General features: G+C 37.1%; 2 protein-coding genes across 7 annotated transcripts in view; one reads left to right on the forward strand and one right to left on the reverse strand.

Annotated features, from left to right (window-relative positions):
- LOC103030706 (ryanodine receptor 3-like) overlaps nt 1-20,242 on the forward strand; it is a 198,345-nt gene that overhangs the window by 35,644 nt on the left and 142,459 nt on the right. For all 6 annotated transcript variants that reach the window (XM_049463517.1, XM_049463519.1, XM_049463518.1 and 3 more), the window contains exons 2-8: nt 1,518-1,637; nt 6,961-7,062; nt 15,397-15,471; nt 15,570-15,648; nt 17,528-17,640; nt 18,927-19,026; nt 19,845-19,938. In XM_049463517.1, the coding sequence (XP_049319474.1) occupies nt 1,518-1,637; nt 6,961-7,062; nt 15,397-15,471; nt 15,570-15,648; nt 17,528-17,640; nt 18,927-19,026; nt 19,845-19,938 (683 nt within the window). The remainder of the gene's footprint in view (nt 1-1,517; nt 1,638-6,960; nt 7,063-15,396; nt 15,472-15,569; nt 15,649-17,527; nt 17,641-18,926; nt 19,027-19,844; nt 19,939-20,242) is intronic.
- The window catches only part of LOC103026471 (ER membrane protein complex subunit 7), a 246,781-nt gene continuing 228,610 nt past the window's right edge, over nt 2,072-20,242 (reverse strand). Inside the window, exon 6 of the transcript XR_007424032.1 lies at nt 2,072-2,162. The gene's annotated coding sequence lies outside the window, so the exon portion shown is untranslated. The remainder of the gene's footprint in view (nt 2,163-20,242) is intronic.

The following is a 20,242-nucleotide window of genomic DNA, read 5'->3' on the forward strand; positions in this document are numbered from 1 at the left end:
GAACGTGATCTGGTCTCGATCTGATTCAGCTATCAAGTGTAGCTCAACTTTTAATTCTTCTAACTATATTTACTTTCTCGCTCCAGCACCAGACAGCTCTGACCAATCAGAGGAGACGATGTGCTTGCATGGTTTATTGATGCGCATTTTGGTTTGTTTAAAACTACGCCTGTGTGAAAACAAACCAAACAGAGGGAAAACGCTCCAAATAAATAAACTCATTATATCCATGACGGGACATAAACAGATTTATGGATAAACAGATTTATCCAAATTCTAACATTTAGGCTTTAATTATTTTGAAAATAGTCATTTTCAGCATTAAAGTAGCAGCATTTGTAAAGTTTACTGATATCTGTGGATGTGTCGCTTCCTTGACCTGTTCCCTGTGTTTGTTTGTAGCTGCGCCTTAGTCCTGTGTTCTTCCACGTGCTCTTGTCTGTGTGCTTACCTGCTCATTTGTAGCTCCGCCCCCTCATTACCTGTCCTCAGGTGTTTTTTGTTTCCTGTTTTGGTCCATGTGTCTTTATAGTCCATGTGTTTTCGGTCTCTTTTGTCGGTTTTTGTACGTCTTTTCGTCTGTTAGTTTGTTGGTTTTCTTAGTTCCATGTTCTCAGTGTTTCTTTGTTTGTCTGGTTCTTTTCTTATCTTCGTTTTCTTTTTGTTTTCTTTATTGTTTAATAGGGGTGTGTCATATCGTATCATACGCAAAAATACCGCCAACATTTTTAAATGTCGTGAATGATATAATACCCTGATATCATCCAACCCCTAATTATTACATCATATATTACATCAGGGTACTACTTTTTTGCTGTTTTTAGCAAATATACTAGATAGATAGATAGATAGATAGATAGATAGATAGATAGATAGATAGATAGATACTTTATTGATCCAGTATCATTTATTTTACTTTAATCCTGGATATAAAGACATATGGAGTGCAATATTAGTATAATGACATTCTAAATCATTGACTTCTTACAAATCTGATAAAATACCTGTTTTATTTTTTTTATATATCTCGATTAGCGGTGTGCCATATCATATTGTATGCAATGTAAAAAATATTTTTTGTAATTTAGTGTTTCGTCATATCGCCAAAAGTATCGTTATCGAGAAAATACCATGAAATATCGTGATATTATTTTAGGGCCGTATCGCCCACCCCTATTGTTTGATAAAATACTGATAAGGCAGATTTTAAATTATACTGTTGCTCTCCTGCAGTGAGAACGGAGTATGTATTTAACTTGATTACGCACCTCCTCCTCTGTAATAGAGATTCCTTTGGGAGGCTGAAAGTGATTATGAAACGTGTTTTTTGTTGCTGACCTTAACGTTATTGCAGGACACTTTAAGCAAATGGTTCAAAATAACTGCTGAACAGGTGTTTAATCTGATGTTTAACTGAATTGCTGTGTGATAATAATAATAAAAAATATATATATATATAGTCCTACTTCTCTGCTCCGAGTTTTAATCTTTTACCCTTTTGTATTGTCTCCTGACAGGATGATGAGGTAGTGTTGCAGTGTGTGGCCTGCATCCAGAAGGAGAATCGCAAGTTCTGCCTGTCTGCTGAAGGACTCGGCAATCGGCTTTGCTACCTGGAGCCGACCTCGGAGGCCAAGGTGAGTAAACTTATTTACTGACTGAACAACACTAGCTCATTTCAGCATTAGCAAATACAGCTCTGGAAGAAATAAAAATAAGAGAGCACTTAAAAATTATGAGTTTCTTTGATTTTACCAAATTAAAACCTCTGGAATATAATCAAGAGGAAGATGAATGAACACAAACCATCAAACCACCAAACTGAACTGCTTGAAATTGAAGTTATCCAAAAGCAGTGTGTAAGACTGGTGGAGGAGAACATGATGCCAAGATGCATGAAAAAAATGTGATTAAAAACCATCAGGATTATTCCACCAAATATTGATTTCTGAACTCTTAAAACTTTAGGAATATTAACTTGCTTTTTTTCATTATTTGAGGTCTGAAAGCTCTACATCTTTTTTTTTTTTGTTATTTCAGCCATTTCTTATTTTCTGTAAATAAATGCTCTAAATGACGATAATTTTATTTGGAATTTGGGAGAAATGTTGTCTGTAGTTTATAGAATAAAACAACAATGTTCATTTTACTCAAACATAAACCTATAAATAGCAGAATCAGAGAAACTGATTCAGAAACTAAAATGGTCTTTAGATCTTTTTTCAGAGCTGTATATGAATGGTAAAAAGCATACATAATCACAGACTGTCAGAGGTGGGCGATTTAGTGAAAATATCACCATATTTAAAGACATTTTACAATACAGTGCTGTAGAACCAAACTTAAACTTAAGAGTTCCTTAGTTCTTAATAATTGTAAAAAAAAAAATGCATCTCTTTAAAAAAAAAATTAGCAAATGACTTGTGAGAAAACGTGAGGGGGAAAATTAAACATACAGCACATGCTAGAAAACCAAAGACAAATTAGAGAGATTTACCGCCTCAGAAATTGAGGGATTTTAATAACTATCGTACAAATTCTGCTTATGGTTTATAAACTTGAGTATAACTGTACTGCGGGTTAATGCTAATGGTGCTCCAGCAGTGCCAGTCTGATATACTCAGCTCTGAACGGCGTCAGAGCTAGCGCATCTATTAGCGGCTAATGCTAATAGTGCTAGAGAACTAAACCTAAAAAACTTAAGAGTTCCCTAATTCTTAATAATTGTTAAGAAATTGCATTTCTTTGAAATTCCATACAGTTCATGCAGCAAATGACTTCCGTTAATGGTTTACTTATATATATATTTTGTGAGTTTACCTGTTTCCACTCTCTCTCGCGCCACCAAACTCATTTCTCTGGACACATTTTCTCCACAGCGTTTAGAGCGAATAGTGATGCTCTCAGTTTGCAAATGTATCCAAGCCCTAAATACTATCTGACACATCCAACCCAGGACGCTGTTAAGCCGCTCGTTCGGGTGAAAAATCGCATCTCAAGATGGAATTACATCGCTTTTCTTATTGTTCCCGGACGTGCGGATGTTTGCCGGAGCGTTTATGTGCAATAAATAAATTAATAAATAAAGAAAACGCTTGAGCGATCCATTTCACAGCCTTGCAGATTGCAGGTTGCACTTGCTGAAATAGACAGTTTATCATTCAGCGGGGCTTGATCACTCTTATCTGCTGCCTTGGCTTTGTTAACCTGCCATTATTGTATTCCCACAGCAGAACACAGAACGCAGTATTTGGGGATTGCTTGTTTTGTTGTCTATAATGTTGTAGAGGGGTAGATGTGAAGAAAGTGCATCTTGGCATAGGTTCTACTCCTATAGCTCGACCACAGTTCCCTCAGAATTCCCAAGAAATCGCAGTAAAAATGACTAAGATGGGAGTGGCTACTTGATTTATGTACTGCTCTCACCTCCTAAAAACATGAAGTAACCCACTAATAGTAATAATTACATTTTGTTTGAGAAATAGCAGCACATTAAAACATTAACTCACCGTTCTGTGGAGAATATGGTGATATATGTTCCTTCTGACCAGGTCACTTTTTCCTCACATCTCTGTATTTTTATTTTTCTACACCACTGAAAAGTTCACAAATGTATAATATTTGGGCCATCCCCATGAATGGGTGCAATTTGCTTGTTGGAAATCTTACAAATTAACCTTTTTTTTTTATCTTTTTAAAGTATTCATACTTCCTTCACTTACACTTTTGTAATTGCAGCAAACGGTGGCTCTACCAAGTATTGATATAGGAGGGCTGAATACTTTTGCACGACACACTTTTTTTAAATTTTTATTTGATAAAATTCCACTTTACACTTTGTTTGTTGTTTGTCTATCACTTAAATACTCAGTGAAATACATTTAAGTTGGTGGTTGCCAGGTGACAGAATGTGGAAAAGTTCAAGGGGTATGAATACTTTTGCAAGCCACTGTATTTAGCTATTCAAAACATGTACTGGTCAATCTCAGGTAGCTTTACTTAGTGTTTTATAAGGTTTCTAAGCTGACTAAACTCTTTTAAACATTTAAAAAGCATGTTTAAAATCAAAGTCCACCAATTTCTTTGATTTTATCTCAAGAAATCTTAATTATAAAGAAATGTTTGACTGCTGTGAGTTTAATTTGAGTATTTTAATATAATTTTGACCAATCCGTGTATATTTGCTGTGTCTGATCCAGTTTTGTGACATTTGACGTGATTGTTTGTGACACTGTCTCTGTGTGAAATGCTCTCAGATTCAGCCCATTTAGCTTTTGGTCTCTGTAGACGCTGAAGTTCCAGTACATTGACATCTGTCTGAGTGAATTAGGTCACGGCGCTGTTTCTGAACTCCGGCCTCAGCGTGCGCCCGCAGTGCTGCTGTCCGCTCACTATTAGCCTCACTACTGGTTAAATTGGGTCATTAACATGCACGGAATCACTGATTTCACTGGTTTTTTAATCTCATGTGGAGGATATTGATTTATGAGAAACAGTGTGATTTGCTGGTGTGAAATGGACTTGGGTTATAGTGAAACTAGGCCTGGACAATATTTCAATATTTCAAACTGAACTGCTTGAATTTTTGCACCAGGAGTAAAGCAGCATAAAGTTATCCAAAAGCAGTGTGTAAGACTGGTGGAGGAGGACATGATGCCAAAATGCATGATTAAAAACTGTGATTAAAAACATCAAGGTTATTACACCAAATATTGAATATTTCTGAACTCTTAGAACTTTATGAATATGAACTTGTTTTTTTCTTTGCATTATTTGAGGTCTGAAAGCTCTGCATCTTTTTTGTTATTTCAGCCATTTCTTATTTTAGCCATTTTCTGCAAATAAATGCGGTAAATGATGATATTTTTATTTGGAATTTGGGAGAAATGTTGTCTGTAGTTTATAGAATAAAACATCTACGTTAATTTTACTCAAACACAAACCTATAAATAGCAAAATCAGAGAAACTGATTCAGAAACTGAAGTGCTCTCTTATTTTTGTCCAGAGCTGTTTATGTTTACAAAAGTTTCAGCCCATAAGAATGTCAGAATGATACAAATACAGTGGTAATACTATAAGTCTTGTAATATTTTTTTTTTCTAAAGCAGTGTACACTCCTACTGTAATGCCATATTGATAGCTGTCTTTTTATTTCATCTTGCTGGATGCCTATGAATTCTTTCAAAATATATGTATATATGTATTGAAAATGATCAAAAAAGAAAATAATAAGCGATATAGTATCATACAGTATATAATATGATCTCATAAAAAGCTTGTAAAGTTTAAAATGGGTCATGTTTTATGATGGGAACTAGTTTAATGGAGTTTGCGCTGTTGTTTTGGTGGGTTACTGTTGGGGAAGGAGGGCTATTTGCTTGTTAGATCTGCACCATTTATCTTATTGCAGCTTCATGGCTCACGCTTTACCTCAAACTGTCAGCACCGCTGCGCTGCCCTCTCTGGCTCTCATCCCATACTTAACATCAGCTCTTCTCATCTGCACCCTTATTGTAGCAATCTGACTCCGACTGAGCTGCTTAGTAGCGTGCTTACTCCAGTTTTCTATTATATTTAAAGAGGCTACAGGAGCTCAGATTTAGCCCAGGTGGAGAAGCAACTGCATTAATATGATCTTATAAATGCAGATTTTATCTCTTGTCATTTTCGTTATAGATAAAATTGGTGCCTTAAAGTTTTTGGGTATGTTCTGCCTCAGCCTTCAATCAAAAGAGACATTAGGGATGAAAAGAAGGCTAAGGCAGGCAGGGTATTTATGTTGCTTCCAGCTAGCTGCCTAATCAGTCCAATGCGGGTCAGCTGGGACAGACCGGGGCTGTGCATCGGTTCCCACGGTTCCCCTGCCTCCTTAGGTCACAGTATATACATATTAAAGGATTCTGGACAAAATATAAATGATTTCATGTGTCCACGTGATGTTTTCACACTGAACATTTTAAAGTGGCATTGGCATGCTCCACACTTCCATAAAATCTGCAAGCACAGTGATGTGAGTTTTCTTTTTTTTTATCAGAGCTCCTTTTCTTTGGCAGTGATGAATGAGACTTAATGGCTTTGGAGTTATTCCAGCGCTGCGATGGATTTCTGAGGACTGTATAAATGCCTAAATGTGAATGCGTTTGTGTGTGTGTGTGTGTGTGTGTGTGTGTGTTTGGATTCTTTTTAGATTGAAACTGTGAAATTGGTCTTAATAGTGGAATAGTGAACTGTAGACTGAATTAGTTCATTACATTTCCGGGTGAGATATTCTATGCATTACATGCTAGAATCCAGCAGGGTTTACCTGCAATGTTGCAAATATTTGTAAGTACTATTGTTCACATTTGTTTGCTGGGTTTCATATGTACAGTGGCTTGCAAAAGTATTCACCCCCTTTGGCATTTTAAAACTAAAATTCTAATGTATTACTTGAGGGTTTGCTTCATTTGATTTATAGAACATGCCTAGACATTTTGAACATTTGATTTTTTTTTTTATTGTGAAGCAAACAACAAATTGGACAGTATAACAGAAAACTTCAGAGTGCATAAATATTCACCCCCCTAAAGTCAGTACTTTGTAGAGACACCTTTCGCAGCAGTTACAGCTGCAAGTCGCATTGGATAAGTCTCTATGAGTCTATGAGCCACATCCTGCCACTGGGATTTTTGACCATTCTTTAATGCAAAAGTTTCCACTGGAGAACCGACTTGTTCAAGTCTGACCACAGATTCTGAATTGGATTAAGGTCTGGGCTTTAACTAGGCCCTTCCAATACATTCGTCACTCGATTAATTTAAGTAAAAAAAAAAATGTTAAAGTTTTTAGATTAATTGCATGCAATAACATGTTTATAACAACTCTGAATTTAAAGTTTTGGCTGTGTGATTTTTTAAAAAATATTTGCCTAATCTATTTCTCTCTCTCTCTCTCTCTCTCTCTCTCTCTCTCTCTCTCAGTATGTTCCTCCAGACCTCTGCATCTGTAACTTTGTGCTGGAGCAGTCGCTCTCAGTCCGGGCGCTGCAGGAGATGCTGGCCAAGACCGGGCAAAATAATGACGTGAGTACAGCACTACAGTACTACTGTATCTACTGCAAAACATCCCTGTATATAATATATATATATATATATACATATATATATATATAGTACAAAAATATACTGTACATTAAAAATCAAATCCATCTAAATACTAGTAATTGGGGACATATTCACATTGAAATTGTTCAGTTTTTTTTTTAAGTTTGATCCATATTTAATTGAGAAATAATCTTAATTTACATCTTTATTCTTCATCCCTGCTCTGTATTCTACGTTTCACAACTCTGTAAACCTGTGTAGATGAAAGGGGCTGAGTACTAGAATGCCAATTGAGTTTTGTTACATGACTTTGCTAGAGGATTTGGATTCAGAGGAAAATAACCCTGCAGGCTAGAATAACAGATATAATCTTAAAACCAGCAACTACTGTATATAGACTAGAAAAATCCTGGATTGTGTAGCTAAAAGAATAGAGGTCATTTTGGTTAGTTAAAATGAATGCAAAGTGAATGTAACCTAGACAGATGATAACAGTCAGATGTTTATTGCTATCTTGGCAGTCAATTGTCACAAACGTATCCCCATATTGCATGCTTATTTGCAGCATTGCAAACTTTTACATAACTAATAAACAGAATGAGCAAGCACAAATGAGCAGGTTAGTTTTCTTCTGCTGAGAAGCAGAAATTAGCTAAACATGTCCAGGTAGCTGCACCCCTGAAATAGCAATCCGCCAAAATCAGAGTGGACCTGTCTCTCAAAGTAAATAGAAAGTGACACAAAACACACACATAATGAATTAAGAAAGTTAGTACTTTCCTTTATGGGGTCCAATTCATGCAATGCATGCTTTTTCCCATCGATTTAATAGAAAAGACACCAGTGCAACAGGTGCAAGGTGCACTGTTGATGGCTTTCTTATAGATTTTTATATTGGTTATGCTTTCAAACTTCTGCAGTATGTGTAGCAGGCCAACATCTCATCACAGAAGCCTTGCATAGCAACAGGTTGCCTTTGCATATGCGTTAAATATAATATAAAGTTTTATGTCGTACACATTACGTTTTACAGCTTTGGCTCTGAATGCTATATTTCAGAGTTGTAGAAGCATCTAACCAACCAGCATGCTCTTTGCCCAAAACTCCGGCTCTTCAGCTTCTGAGATTCAGAGACAAATGGACCTGTCAGTGCAGATGTACGCCACCTAGCTCTTAGCGCGTGCTAATTAAAGCTATAAAATCCATTGGTTTCTGTCCATTTAGCTGATGTGAGCATGAGCTGGGCTGGCTGCTAGTCTGCAGCTCATGTGAAACAAGGGCAAAAATGAGGCCATTTTTTTTTTTGTAACACAGCAGTCGGTGTGTAGTGAAGGTGTGCAGTTGGCTTCTTCCCTACTATTTCAGTCCTCGTCGCTGCGAGCCTGGGTGGCCTACCAACAGCCTGTGGAAGAGTGATAATCTGGGAGGAACTGTGAAATCTGTGTTAAAGTAATGGCTGTTTTCTTCTGGGTGAATGAATGAAAATGTGTGTGGTACGCAGTAATGGAATGGTACCCATGGCTGGATTACTGACTGGGTCAGTGGGCCCAGCGCTCAGGGGCCCTTGAGGTCAGGGGGCCCCTTGGCGCAAAAAAATTGCGATGCCTATCCACCTTTATGATTAATTATATTTTTATTTCCGAGGGACCTCCAGTTTAAGTATCCTCTGACTATTAGGGACTTTGACCCCAGGGCCTCTTGGGGGCCCTAGCCATGCTTTTGGGACCCTAGCCATGCTTTTGGGCCCCTTATGAAAATAGATGAGGCGTTGTGGCACTGCTCTGATTTCAACTTCTGGCTATTAGGGGTCCTAGGAAAGAGGGGGGCATATTTTTAGAGGTTTCTGGTTATGAGAGCCCCTACCAGGGGGCCCTAGAGAATTGCATACCATTAGAGGGCCCTTGATCACTTCTGGCTCCAAAAAAATGTATCTATCAAAAGCAGTGTGTAAGACTGGTGGAGGAGAACATGCCAAGACACATGAAAGTGGTGATGTTCCTGCTTATGATAAATCTTCCCTCTGCCTGATACACAGCGACCTTCACTGTCTAACAAGGTGAAATATGCAGGTCTATTTGATTTAAAATCGAAAAATAAAATCACAATTTAAGATACATAGAAATCACAAAATAAAACAGATTGTAGTTTCTGCAGAAACTGCAAGTGTGATTGATTTGTGGGTGGTTGCAATGGTGTTGCTATGGTATCTGTGGCGGTTGCTATGCTGTTGCTAAGTGGTTACAAGGTGGTTGCCAAGGTGTTGCTAGATGTTTGCTAAGGTGTTGCTATTGTATCTGTGGTGGATCCTATGGTGTTGCTAGATGTTTGCTAAGGTGTTGCTACGGTATCTGTGGTGGTTGCTATGCTGTTGCTAAGTGGTTGCTAGGTGGTTACTAAGGGGTTGCTATTGTGTCTGTGGTGGTTGACATGGTGTTGCTACGGTATCTGTAGTGGTTGCTATGCTGTTGTCAGCAGGCAGTGCTATTCTAATCACGAATTTACTTTACCAGAGCTATTCTAATCATGAATTTACTTTACCAGTGCTATTCTAATCATGCATTTACTTTGGCAGTGCTGTTCTGATCTTGATTTTACTTTGGCAGTGCTGTTCCAATTTTGATTTTTGCTTTAGCAAAGCTATTTTAATTAGAAATTTACCTCAGCAGTGCAACTCAAGTCACGTGAGTAAAATTAATGCACTTCATGCTTCCCTCTGCTACTGACTTTTATTGACTTTTATAGAGATGCGGATTTCATTTTCCAGCAGGACTTGGCACACTGCCCACACTGTACCAAAAGTACCAATTGGTCTTATAATAGTATAATATTGTAATTTTATGAGATTTTTGGGTTTTCATTGGATGGCATAATAATTTACAATAAAAGAAAAATAAACGCTTAAAATAGATCACTCTGTGTGTAATACATCTTTATATTAATTTTTTTTGAGATGCGCTAGTGCAGTATCTGTGATCTGTGTATCAGTATATATATATATACACTCTTTAGCTCTTTGTTAAAGGTTAGCTGAAGATCAGCTGCTCTCCTGTATCAGGGCTGTGCTGTTATTTTGTATAAAGTTGATATTAAAGCAGGATTAAATGGCTCTTTGTGATGCTGATATCCTCAGGCAGGTCCATGTGGGCAGTGATATTTAGCGGTACGGTCCTGAGTGCCAGTCTTGCGGTGAATCTCTCGCTGAGGAAACCCCCGCTGGCAGAGTTCCGCCGGACCACCGCTGACTCGGCTGAGCCGGAAAGGTCGCTCTGTTTCCTGATGACGGCGGCGCGGCGCTCGTGGGCAGCAGCTGGGGGGCTGGGGGGATGTTTTAGCTGCTTGTCTTTTGATCTTGAGGGTTTTTCTCTTTTTGAGAACTTATCCAGCCGTCACTGTTAAGAGGAGAGCATGATCCTGTAAAGAAGTGTGCTGTGTTTTTAGCATTCTGTATGATACACTCTGTAACACGCACAATCATACACACTCACCATCATCATCATACACTTTTTATTTTCAACCTTTCTGCAATAAATCTCTAAGACTCACATTTAAATAATAAGAATATGCTGTTTTGCGGAGGCATGTGATATCCTGTGCAACAGATGTAACTCTTGCACTTTCTTTTCTAAAATGGTCCTGATGAGAGCCAGTTTCATCGTAACATTTCTTAAGTTCTTTGCGACTGCACTTGAGGATATTTTCAATGTTCTTTAAATATTTTGGATTGACTGATTTGGATTTGGAATTTTTTCTTTACTTCGTTGAGCAGTTCTTACCTTAGCTTAGAATTCCAGATTTTCACTAAGGCTAGGTGCAGCAGCATTAGCACACTGACGAACACTGAGTGTTCCAGTAAGCCAGGGCGATATTAGTTGGGACATTGCAGGATTTTGGTACATTTCAGGGGAGGTCACTTCTGAAAATTTGATCTCCAATTTGATCATTTTTAGTCATATATTTATTAAATACAGGTAATAGACTATCAAAAAGTTTGATTTGTCAAGCTCAGGTATCAAAGCAGTTTTTTAAATTAGATTATGCAATATATTTGGTAACTTACAGTAACAGGGTTGCGAGTAACAGGGTTGCAAATCTAGGCTAGGTTGTGGTTTACCCCAGGAACAGATGCTAACTGTAAAATGTAGCTATGTATACAAGATCAAGGACAAACATGGTTATATAAGTATATAAAGTAAATTTTGACTCTACTCATTATTAGTCTTACAATATGAGTAACAGGGTTACACAGCGTTCACTGAGTGACACACACAACTTGGGCAAACATATTTGGGAAAAAAAAAACTTGAAAATTGTTAGAGCACTTACTCTTGGTCTTGCCATGTGGGCAGAAAATGTCCTTGTGATGTAACTTTGCACTTCTAAACATCATTTTACTTCAGCAGTGCTGTTCTAATCATAAATGTACTTCAGCTTTGCACTTCTAAACATAATTTTACTTCAGCAGTGCTATTCTAATCATAATTTTACTTCAGCAGTGCTATTCTAATCATTATTTTACTTCAGCAGTGCTGTTTTAAACATAATTTTACTTCAGCAGTGCTATTCTAATCATTATTTTACTTCAGCAGTGCTGTTTTAAACATAATTTTACTTCAGCAGTGCTATTCTAATCATAATTTTACTTCAGCAGTGCTATTCTAATCATTATTTTACTTCAGCAGTGCTGTTCTAAACATAATTTTACTTCAGCAGTGCTATTCTAATCATAATTTTACTTCAGCAGTGCTATTCTAATCATTATTTAACTTCAGCAGTGCTATTCTAATCATTATTTTACTTCAGCAGTGCTGTTCTAATCATAATTTTACTTCAGCAGTGCTATTCAAATCATGAATATACTTCAGCAATGCACTTCTAATAATGTATTTACTTCAGCAGTGCTATTCTAATCATGATTTTAGTTCAGCAGTGCTGTTCTTATCATGAATATACTTTAGCAATGCAATTCTAATAATGTATTTACCTTAGCAGTGCTATTCTAATCATGATTTTACTTCAGCAGAGCTATTTTAATTTCGAACTTGAATGATAGTGAACCAGTTTGATGTGGATGTCTACGTTTTATCGCTTGAATTTCGGAGGAAGGAGGCTCAATATAACGTTTTCCTGTTTTATTTCATTGCCTTCCTCAGAGGCTCATTAAAAAGGTGAGTATCTCCTGCTGTACGGGACTGAATACGGATTTACGCTTCCTCTACATCAACCATCGTCCTGTGAGAGACCTGATCTCAGTTCAGCAGCAATTATCTGAGATTGCAGATGTGTGCATGCTTTTGCGAATGCATTCAGCTGAGACTGAGACCGGTCAGACGTGTGTGTGTACGGTACTCTTATGCACAAATGTGTGGGATTAGGAATCAGAAATAAGGCGGTCAAACAACAACTTTATGCTAGTTTGTTGGTTTGCAGCCAATTTCTGCTGTGGTCACTGTTACACACATTTTACAACGGTCCATTTGAGAGACTATAATAAGATGTAATGCTTGTTCACTGTGCATAAGAGGTGAATTATTATTAATATTATTATTATTATTATTATTATTAGCTGTAGCTTCTTTGTAGCTTCATTGCTTCTCCTCCATCCACACTGGTTGTTCTGAGCCTGAAGCCTGATGAACGCACGCACTGCAATGTTTTTCTTCTAACTCAGTGGTTCCCAATCCTAATTTAGTATTATTCCTGATTAAATACACTCTCAGAATATTATAGAAAACTTTTTGATTAGCTGAGTGGCTAGCTTTTGGAACTCTTTAGATTTTTAGATGCATGCATTGATAAACAACAATTGATGATGGTGTCAAAAATCAATATTCTATCAAATTATCTTAAAGCAGCTCTAGGTAGGATTTTCTTGATTTTTGATATTTTTAAATAAGTAAAATTACAGCTTGAAACTCACTGCAGCGCTGCATTGAGGTGTAATAGGAGGAATAGCGGTGCTCTCGTGTCTGTGCTGGAGCTCCTCTGAGCTCAAACCAGACTCTGTAAGATTTCTGAGGCGGCCGCGACCAACGCTCGCGAGAACTGCGACCTGCTTTCCGACCTTTAGTTCTAACAATTCTAAAAGGACTACTGGTTCATTCTTTACAAACTAACATACAGACACTCTGGCAGAAGCTGGAAAGAGACCGAATATGTCTGTGAAAGCCAGAAAACGAGGAAGAGAAACGAATCCGCCTGAAACATTTATTACACTCTACAACTGTAGGGGGAGCCCACGAGCACAACATCTCAATCCTACCTAGTGGAGCTTTAATTAATGTGCACTTTTATATAGTTTACCAATTTATTCCTAGTCAGAATAATGAGCTTTCCATTATAAAAAAAACTAAACAAATATTTACATAGTATGACTTTCTTTTTTGTTCTTAAATAAATATTCATGGGAAACAGTGAATATTTGACACTTTGAATGTAAAGTAGTCAGTGTAGATCTACAGTATAACAGTCTAAATTAGCTTTTTCCCTCAAAATAACTCAACACACGTCATTAGTGTCAAAACCAGAGCTCACTAGCACTTCACAGGTTGTTACCGGAATACTCTCCCACTTCTCTATGACTACAATATTTTTCACACTATAAGGTGCATTATGCAACACTAGTAAGGAACAGGGGTTTCACCATGCTTAACTTCTAATTCAACAGGTCTTACCACTGGGGGGCAAGACCTGTAATGCTAAGCTAAGTTGCTCAAAACAAAACTGTAATTCTTAAGAAAACATTTTCTTTCAATGTCAAATAAGCACTGGATGTTATTCTAAACAGATTTCTCTCCTGAAAACTGTTTATTTAGGTGAGTAAAGCGCTTCTGTTTATTTACAGTAAGCTTAGATTTGCAGATTTAGCCTCAATTAGCGGCTAATGCTGCGTGATAGCGCTACACTGGGGAACCCTGAGTGTTCTGGTAAGCCAGACAAAATATCAGCTAGCGGTTTGGCCCATGTAGCTTGTTTTAACACGGTAAACGCGAAGCTTCCATCCGATATGCTTACCTTTGAATGGCGAAAGAGCTAGTGCTTAGCACAGTTAGCGGCTAATGCTAATACTGCTCCAGTCTTAAGTCTCAGTGCTGGAGAACTAAACTGAAACTCCTGTATAACTCTGTACTTCAGTGGAGTGTCTTTACTGCTCCTTAATACCTGACTGATAAAATACATACTTAAGGAGCAGCGGATTATAAAATGCAGTGATGATTTTTATAGTGCGAAAAATGTTTTTCTGACTTATAATATATTAACAGAACATGATATTTAAACCAAAGTGTCCAAGTGCTTTGCTCTGCAATGTCTTTTCCCATACCTAATGATAATTGTTTACTCAGCACTTGAGGAAACAGTATCCCCAGTTGGGAATCACTGATTTAGATTGAATTGGTCGCTTCAGCTGCAGCAGAACAGGGGAATGCTACAATACCCAACACAGACGTACTCCTAAATATCTCATAAAAAAGGCCTTTGTTGAGTCATTAAAGGTGCTGTATATGACTGTGAGGAACCACTGTTGATATTTGAACCTTCCTTCAGTGCTTCTTCAGAAACTCCACCCCCAAATTCGTTTACTTTGACATTGTGGATAAGAAAACTGTTGCTACCATTGCAGCTGTGATAATCCATCACCAACTATAAATATAGCTCTGGAAAAAAATAAGAGAGCGCTTAAAAGTAATGAATTTATTTGATTTTACTAAATTAAAAAAACCTCTGGAATATAATCAAGAGGAAGATGGATGATCACAAGCCATCAAACCACCAAACTGAACTGCTTGAATTTTTGCACCAGGAGTAAAGCAGCATAAAGTTATCCAAAAGCAGTGTGTAAGACTGGTGGAGGAGAACATGATGCCAAGATGCATGATTAAAAGCTGTGATTAAAAACCAACCAGGGTTATTCCACCAAATATTGATTATTTCTGAACTCTTAAAACTTTATGAATATGAACTTGTTGTTTTCTTTGCATTATTTGAGGTCTGAAAGCTCTGCATCTTTTTTTTGTTATTTCAACCATTTCTCATTTTCTGCTCTAAATAAATGCTCTAAATGACTAAAATATTTTTATTTGGAATTTGGGAGAAATGTTGTCTGTAGTTTATAGAATAAAGCAACAATATTTATTTTATTCAAACATAAACCTATAAATAGCAGAATCAGTGGTCTCTTATTTTTTTTCCAGAGCTAACTAAAGTTGTATACAGCACCTTTAATGCACTCTAGGTCTCTAAAACTAAAAATAATAATTTTCTAAATTAATAAAGCTAAAATCAGCACTAACAGTCTGCTCTCTGTCGTCCATGCAGGCAGCTCACGGAGGCGGACACAGAACGCTGCTGTACGGACACGCCATCCTCCTCCGACACTCCTTCAGTGGAATGGTGAGGAAATCACTGCGTCCTCGATCTGTCCTCTGTCTCATTCTGTCCTATTGATTCAACAGTGTAACACAGAGTTCCCTTTCTTCTTCTTCTCTCAGTACCTGACCTGCTTAAAAACCTCCAGATCTCTGACAGATAAATTATCTTTCGATGTGGGGCTTCAGGAAGACTCAACAGGTAAGCCAATCATTTGTCTAGCCTGGCAAATCACTTTACATGGCGGCCATCTTTATATTCACAACATCACCAAGCATTATATTCACTCATGCTACCAAAAAGACCAGTTTCTTATCTGTTTAAATGGGGAGAGACCAACATACTCCAGTCTATAACATTTGATCAACATACTGTATAAAATAACTGTATACATTTTACATATGCGGTTTGATATGGCTACTGCACTTGCGCATATCTCCATATCTCCATACCTCTATATCGGATGGTTAATATCATAGACTGCGTATAGCTGGACAGAGCATCGTCTCTCAAAAGTGAAGCCACCACAGGTCGGGCGCCCCCTGCTGTTCGGTTTCAGAAAGCTGTGTAACCCCACCCATCCCCATAGGTTTCAATGGCAAAACAGAACAACTTTCAATCACGTTTTTTTCTAATATACTGTAATTCTACGTCCATTATTTAAATGCAGCAGCTAGAGTAACCTCTGCTTATATTGTCAAAATTTTATATCCCCACAGAATTCGTTTTTTAAAACGTTATTCAGCTCTATTCAAAAAAGGTGTGGTTATGGTAAAAGGGCTGGTTATGGGCGGGACCAATAACAGACCGTCAGCTCCGCTCCGCTCCACTCTGCAGCCTGTGACCTCGAGGCAGCCCTCAGGGGCGGGGTTATTTAAATGAGTAGGCTGTCTCTCCACAGTCTATCTCCCTCCTCTGGTCTCTACTGTGCTGAAACCCAACATGGCGGAAGATTTTGGCTTCATTTTCATTGAATGAATGGGAACGGAGACACGGCGTCCATCTTTTTTTTACAGTCTCTGGTCAATATAAATAATGCTGGTCTCCTCATTTATATCGTCTCTGACTCAATGTAATGTCGCTTGAACATCTTTTCAATGATTGTCTTCTTTAGCTCATGCAGATCCGCTAGTTGATATCTGCTTTGTTTAGATATCAACATTTAACCCTCCAATTATACAGTGGTGTACCCGGGCCATATTAACCCTTTTTTTCCAAAATAATTTTTTACTTAGACTGAAGCAATCAGAAGCTTTATGTAACTGTGTAGTTGTTTGTGTGAGGTGCCATGCAACAGTTCATTTGTTAATTTTGAGTTTTGTTGCGACAGTCACATTTATATTTATATATATATTTTTTTACTTTCCCAAAGAAGCATATTTAGAAATAATTAAGAAATTATGCTTAAATAAAAATAGAATTATTAAATGCATTGTGATTCTGTTTACATTTTTATTGTATTGGTATGTAATTTATTTTAATAAATAATAAAAATGTCTGTGTAACGCAGAGGAGGCAGGATGCAAATGCAAGTCTTTATTTTCCATTATTTAACTAACAAAAACAAAACACTAAAAAACAGAGGATAAACTAAAAGACTGAAACAAACAAGCAAAAATAGCAAACAAAGAAACAAACTACAAAAAGCAAACCTGAAACACTGAGGACAAACAACACAGCAGGTCTGAGGTTAAACAAAACAGATAAACTAGATCTGGACAGAGTAACAAGACAGGTTCAGACAAAAAGCACGACAAACAACAAAGGAGCACATGGGGTATTTCTACACAGGCACACACTAGGGACACCTGTGGAGGTAATGAGGGGGACGGAGTTACAAATGACTGACAGGGTGGGGCTAGGGCGGAGACAGGACCAAAACACAACAATAGCAAATGGTTGGGAACAAATGACAGGTAAACAGAGGGGCAGGAGCACAAGAGACCAAATGAGGAAGAAACACAAGACAGACATGGGCTAAACTGTGACAGTCTGACTGACCATGTACCATTTATAATGTACTGTATTTTAATGTGTGTGTTACTCTCACTGTGTGTGTGTGTGTGTGTGTGTCCTACAGGTGAGGCCTGTTGGTGGACAATTCACCCGGCCTCTAAGCAGAGATCAGAGGGGGAGAAGGTTCGGATTGGTGATGATCTCATTCTCGTCAGCGTATCATCTGAACGCTATCTTGTGAGTAGAGCTGAAAGAATGCAGTAAATGTAGGGGTGGGCGATATGATCCTAAAATAATATCACGATATTTCATGGTATTTTCGCGATAATTATACTTTTGGCGATATGATAAAACTGAAAAAAAAAAAAAAACATTTCACTATACACTACTGCAACTACTTAGGCTACTTACACTACTGCACTACTGCAACAAAATGAAAATTATATTAGTAGTATTACTGCATACGATATATGATATGATATGATATGATATGGCACATCCCTAACTGAGATATTTAAAAAATACAAGAATTTTATCAGATTTGTAACAGAAGTCAATGATCCAGAAGGAGGTCATGAAACTAATCTTAATAATAATGAACTCCAAATATCTCCATATATCCAGGATTAAAGTAAAATAAATGATACTGGACAGATATAATCTGTCTCTAGAAGATACAGTATATAAAGGGAAATGAGAACAGTGTGAATTTCCTTTTGCTTAAATTTTGCACAATATTACTAAGCTAAATTTTTTAAAACGTTTAAAGCTGCACAATTTAAAGTGCAAAATTCTAATGTGCAAAATATCTAGGTAGAAAGAATAAAATAATAAGATTTGCAAATAAAAACCTGCAGTCAAAAACATATAAACAAAGATAAGCAAAAATAATCCAAACAAAAGCAAAAAAGGATAAAATTTACTTTAAATTTTAATTTTAATATATTAATTTTATATAATCATTTATAAATAGCAAAAAACAAACAAACACATGCAGTAAGCATGTGGTATATGTGGATTAAGAAAATGTACTTATTGTTCTTTGTTACAATTCTGTTAACGAGCCCAACTACACATTTTGTAGTATGCTAAAATTAGAAGTATACTTTCCTGTGTGAAAGTGTCTGTGTGTGTAGGTGGCGGTGTTTTTTTTTTTTTTTTTTTAGTTTTTTTTTTTTTTGCAGGGCACAGTTAAGACTGAGGATATGGCAAAAATAGGTGCTATCACAAAACTTATTCACAAAACACAATATCATTATTTTTTGCTCTTCTGAGATTTATAAAATTGGTGAAAAATGAATTACTTTTATATAAACACTAAACACTGCTCTAAATCTAGCATAAAAGCACTAAAGCATACATGCAGAGGAACTATGAGATGTTTGGAAATCTAATTGCTAGATTAGAACACACCATCTACTTCATTTTAAATCTAATGCTGATTGCAACATTTATCAGATGTATTAAAGTTGAGTACAGATGTTTGAACATGGTGATTATGTCCATTTTCTGTTCTGTTACAGCACCTCTCCATCTCCAACGGCAACATCCAGGTGGATGCATCCTTCATGCAGACGTTGTGGAACGTCCACCCCACCTGTTCAGGCAGCAGCGTGGAAGAAGGTGCATTGATATTCTCATATTGATGACTTAAAATAAATTCAAATAAAATGCAGTGAAACAGATTCCAGATGTGCTGCTCAGCTGGTAACAGGAATAATTACAGAGAAAGTGTCAAGAATGAGAGGAATGGAGAGGATGGACGTAAGTGCAGATAAATAATTGTATTTATTAAATAAACAAGAAAAATAAATACAGAAAACAAAACACGGGTAACGCTAAAAACTTATGAAAAACTTACAAAAAAAACAAGACTAGGATAAGGACTAAACTTAGACAAATGCAAGGAAAACTAATTAAACTAGAAACTCTAACTTTAAACAAAGAATAACTAGAAAATACAAAACAACTGACCAAGATTCTAAGTAACACAAACCACAAACTCTACTCACGAATATACAGTCACATAGATACAAAAGACTCCACAAGGCAACACTCATACAAGAGGCTATTTATACACAAGGAGGGTGAAGACAGGTAATGAGGGGGCAGGGTTACAAACAAGACACAAGGTGACAACACTAATGGCTAGGGCTGGGCTAGGGCGGGGCTAGGGAGGAGACAGAACAATAACAAAACAATGCCATGTGCTCAAAAAAGCACATGGCTGGAAACACAAGACAGGAAAACAGGGCAGGAGCACAGAAAACCAAAAGAGGGAAAAACACAGGACAGACAGGCTAATATGTGACAGAAAGAGCGTAATGAAGATATACAGCATGGAATTATTTATTTCTGTTGTTTCTGTAGATATAAAAAAGTGTCTCCAAAAACACTGTATGGAGATCATTAAATTAATTTATTGTTTTATTTTTATGTAGGGTATCTCCTTGGTGGTCATGTGATGCGTTTGTTCCATGGTCATGATGAGGTTCTGACCATTCCAGGCTCAGATCAGAGTGAAGAGGAGCAGAGGTAAGATTTTACAGGGACATTCAAATTACCTAATAAAATAGACCCTACTGTTCAAAAGAAGTCTGCCATTAAATGGGGAAGATTAATCCAGCTCAGAGTTCCTTCATTGCACTCTATAGCCAGCATTTTTTTTGCTTATTTCAGTTAGGAAAATGGTAACATGCACTTACAGCTTACAACACCATAACCAGGCAGTCAACTATTTTATAAAAAAAAAACGACTTTTCAGCACTGTAAGACGCACTAGATTATAAGGCGCACTATCAAGAAACCTTGGATTTCTGGTCTATTTTCATACATAAGG

Source organism: Astyanax mexicanus, chromosome 14 (genome assembly GCF_023375975.1).
Source record: "Astyanax mexicanus isolate ESR-SI-001 chromosome 14, AstMex3_surface, whole genome shotgun sequence".
NCBI lineage: Eukaryota > Metazoa > Chordata > Actinopteri > Characiformes > Acestrorhamphidae > Astyanax > Astyanax mexicanus.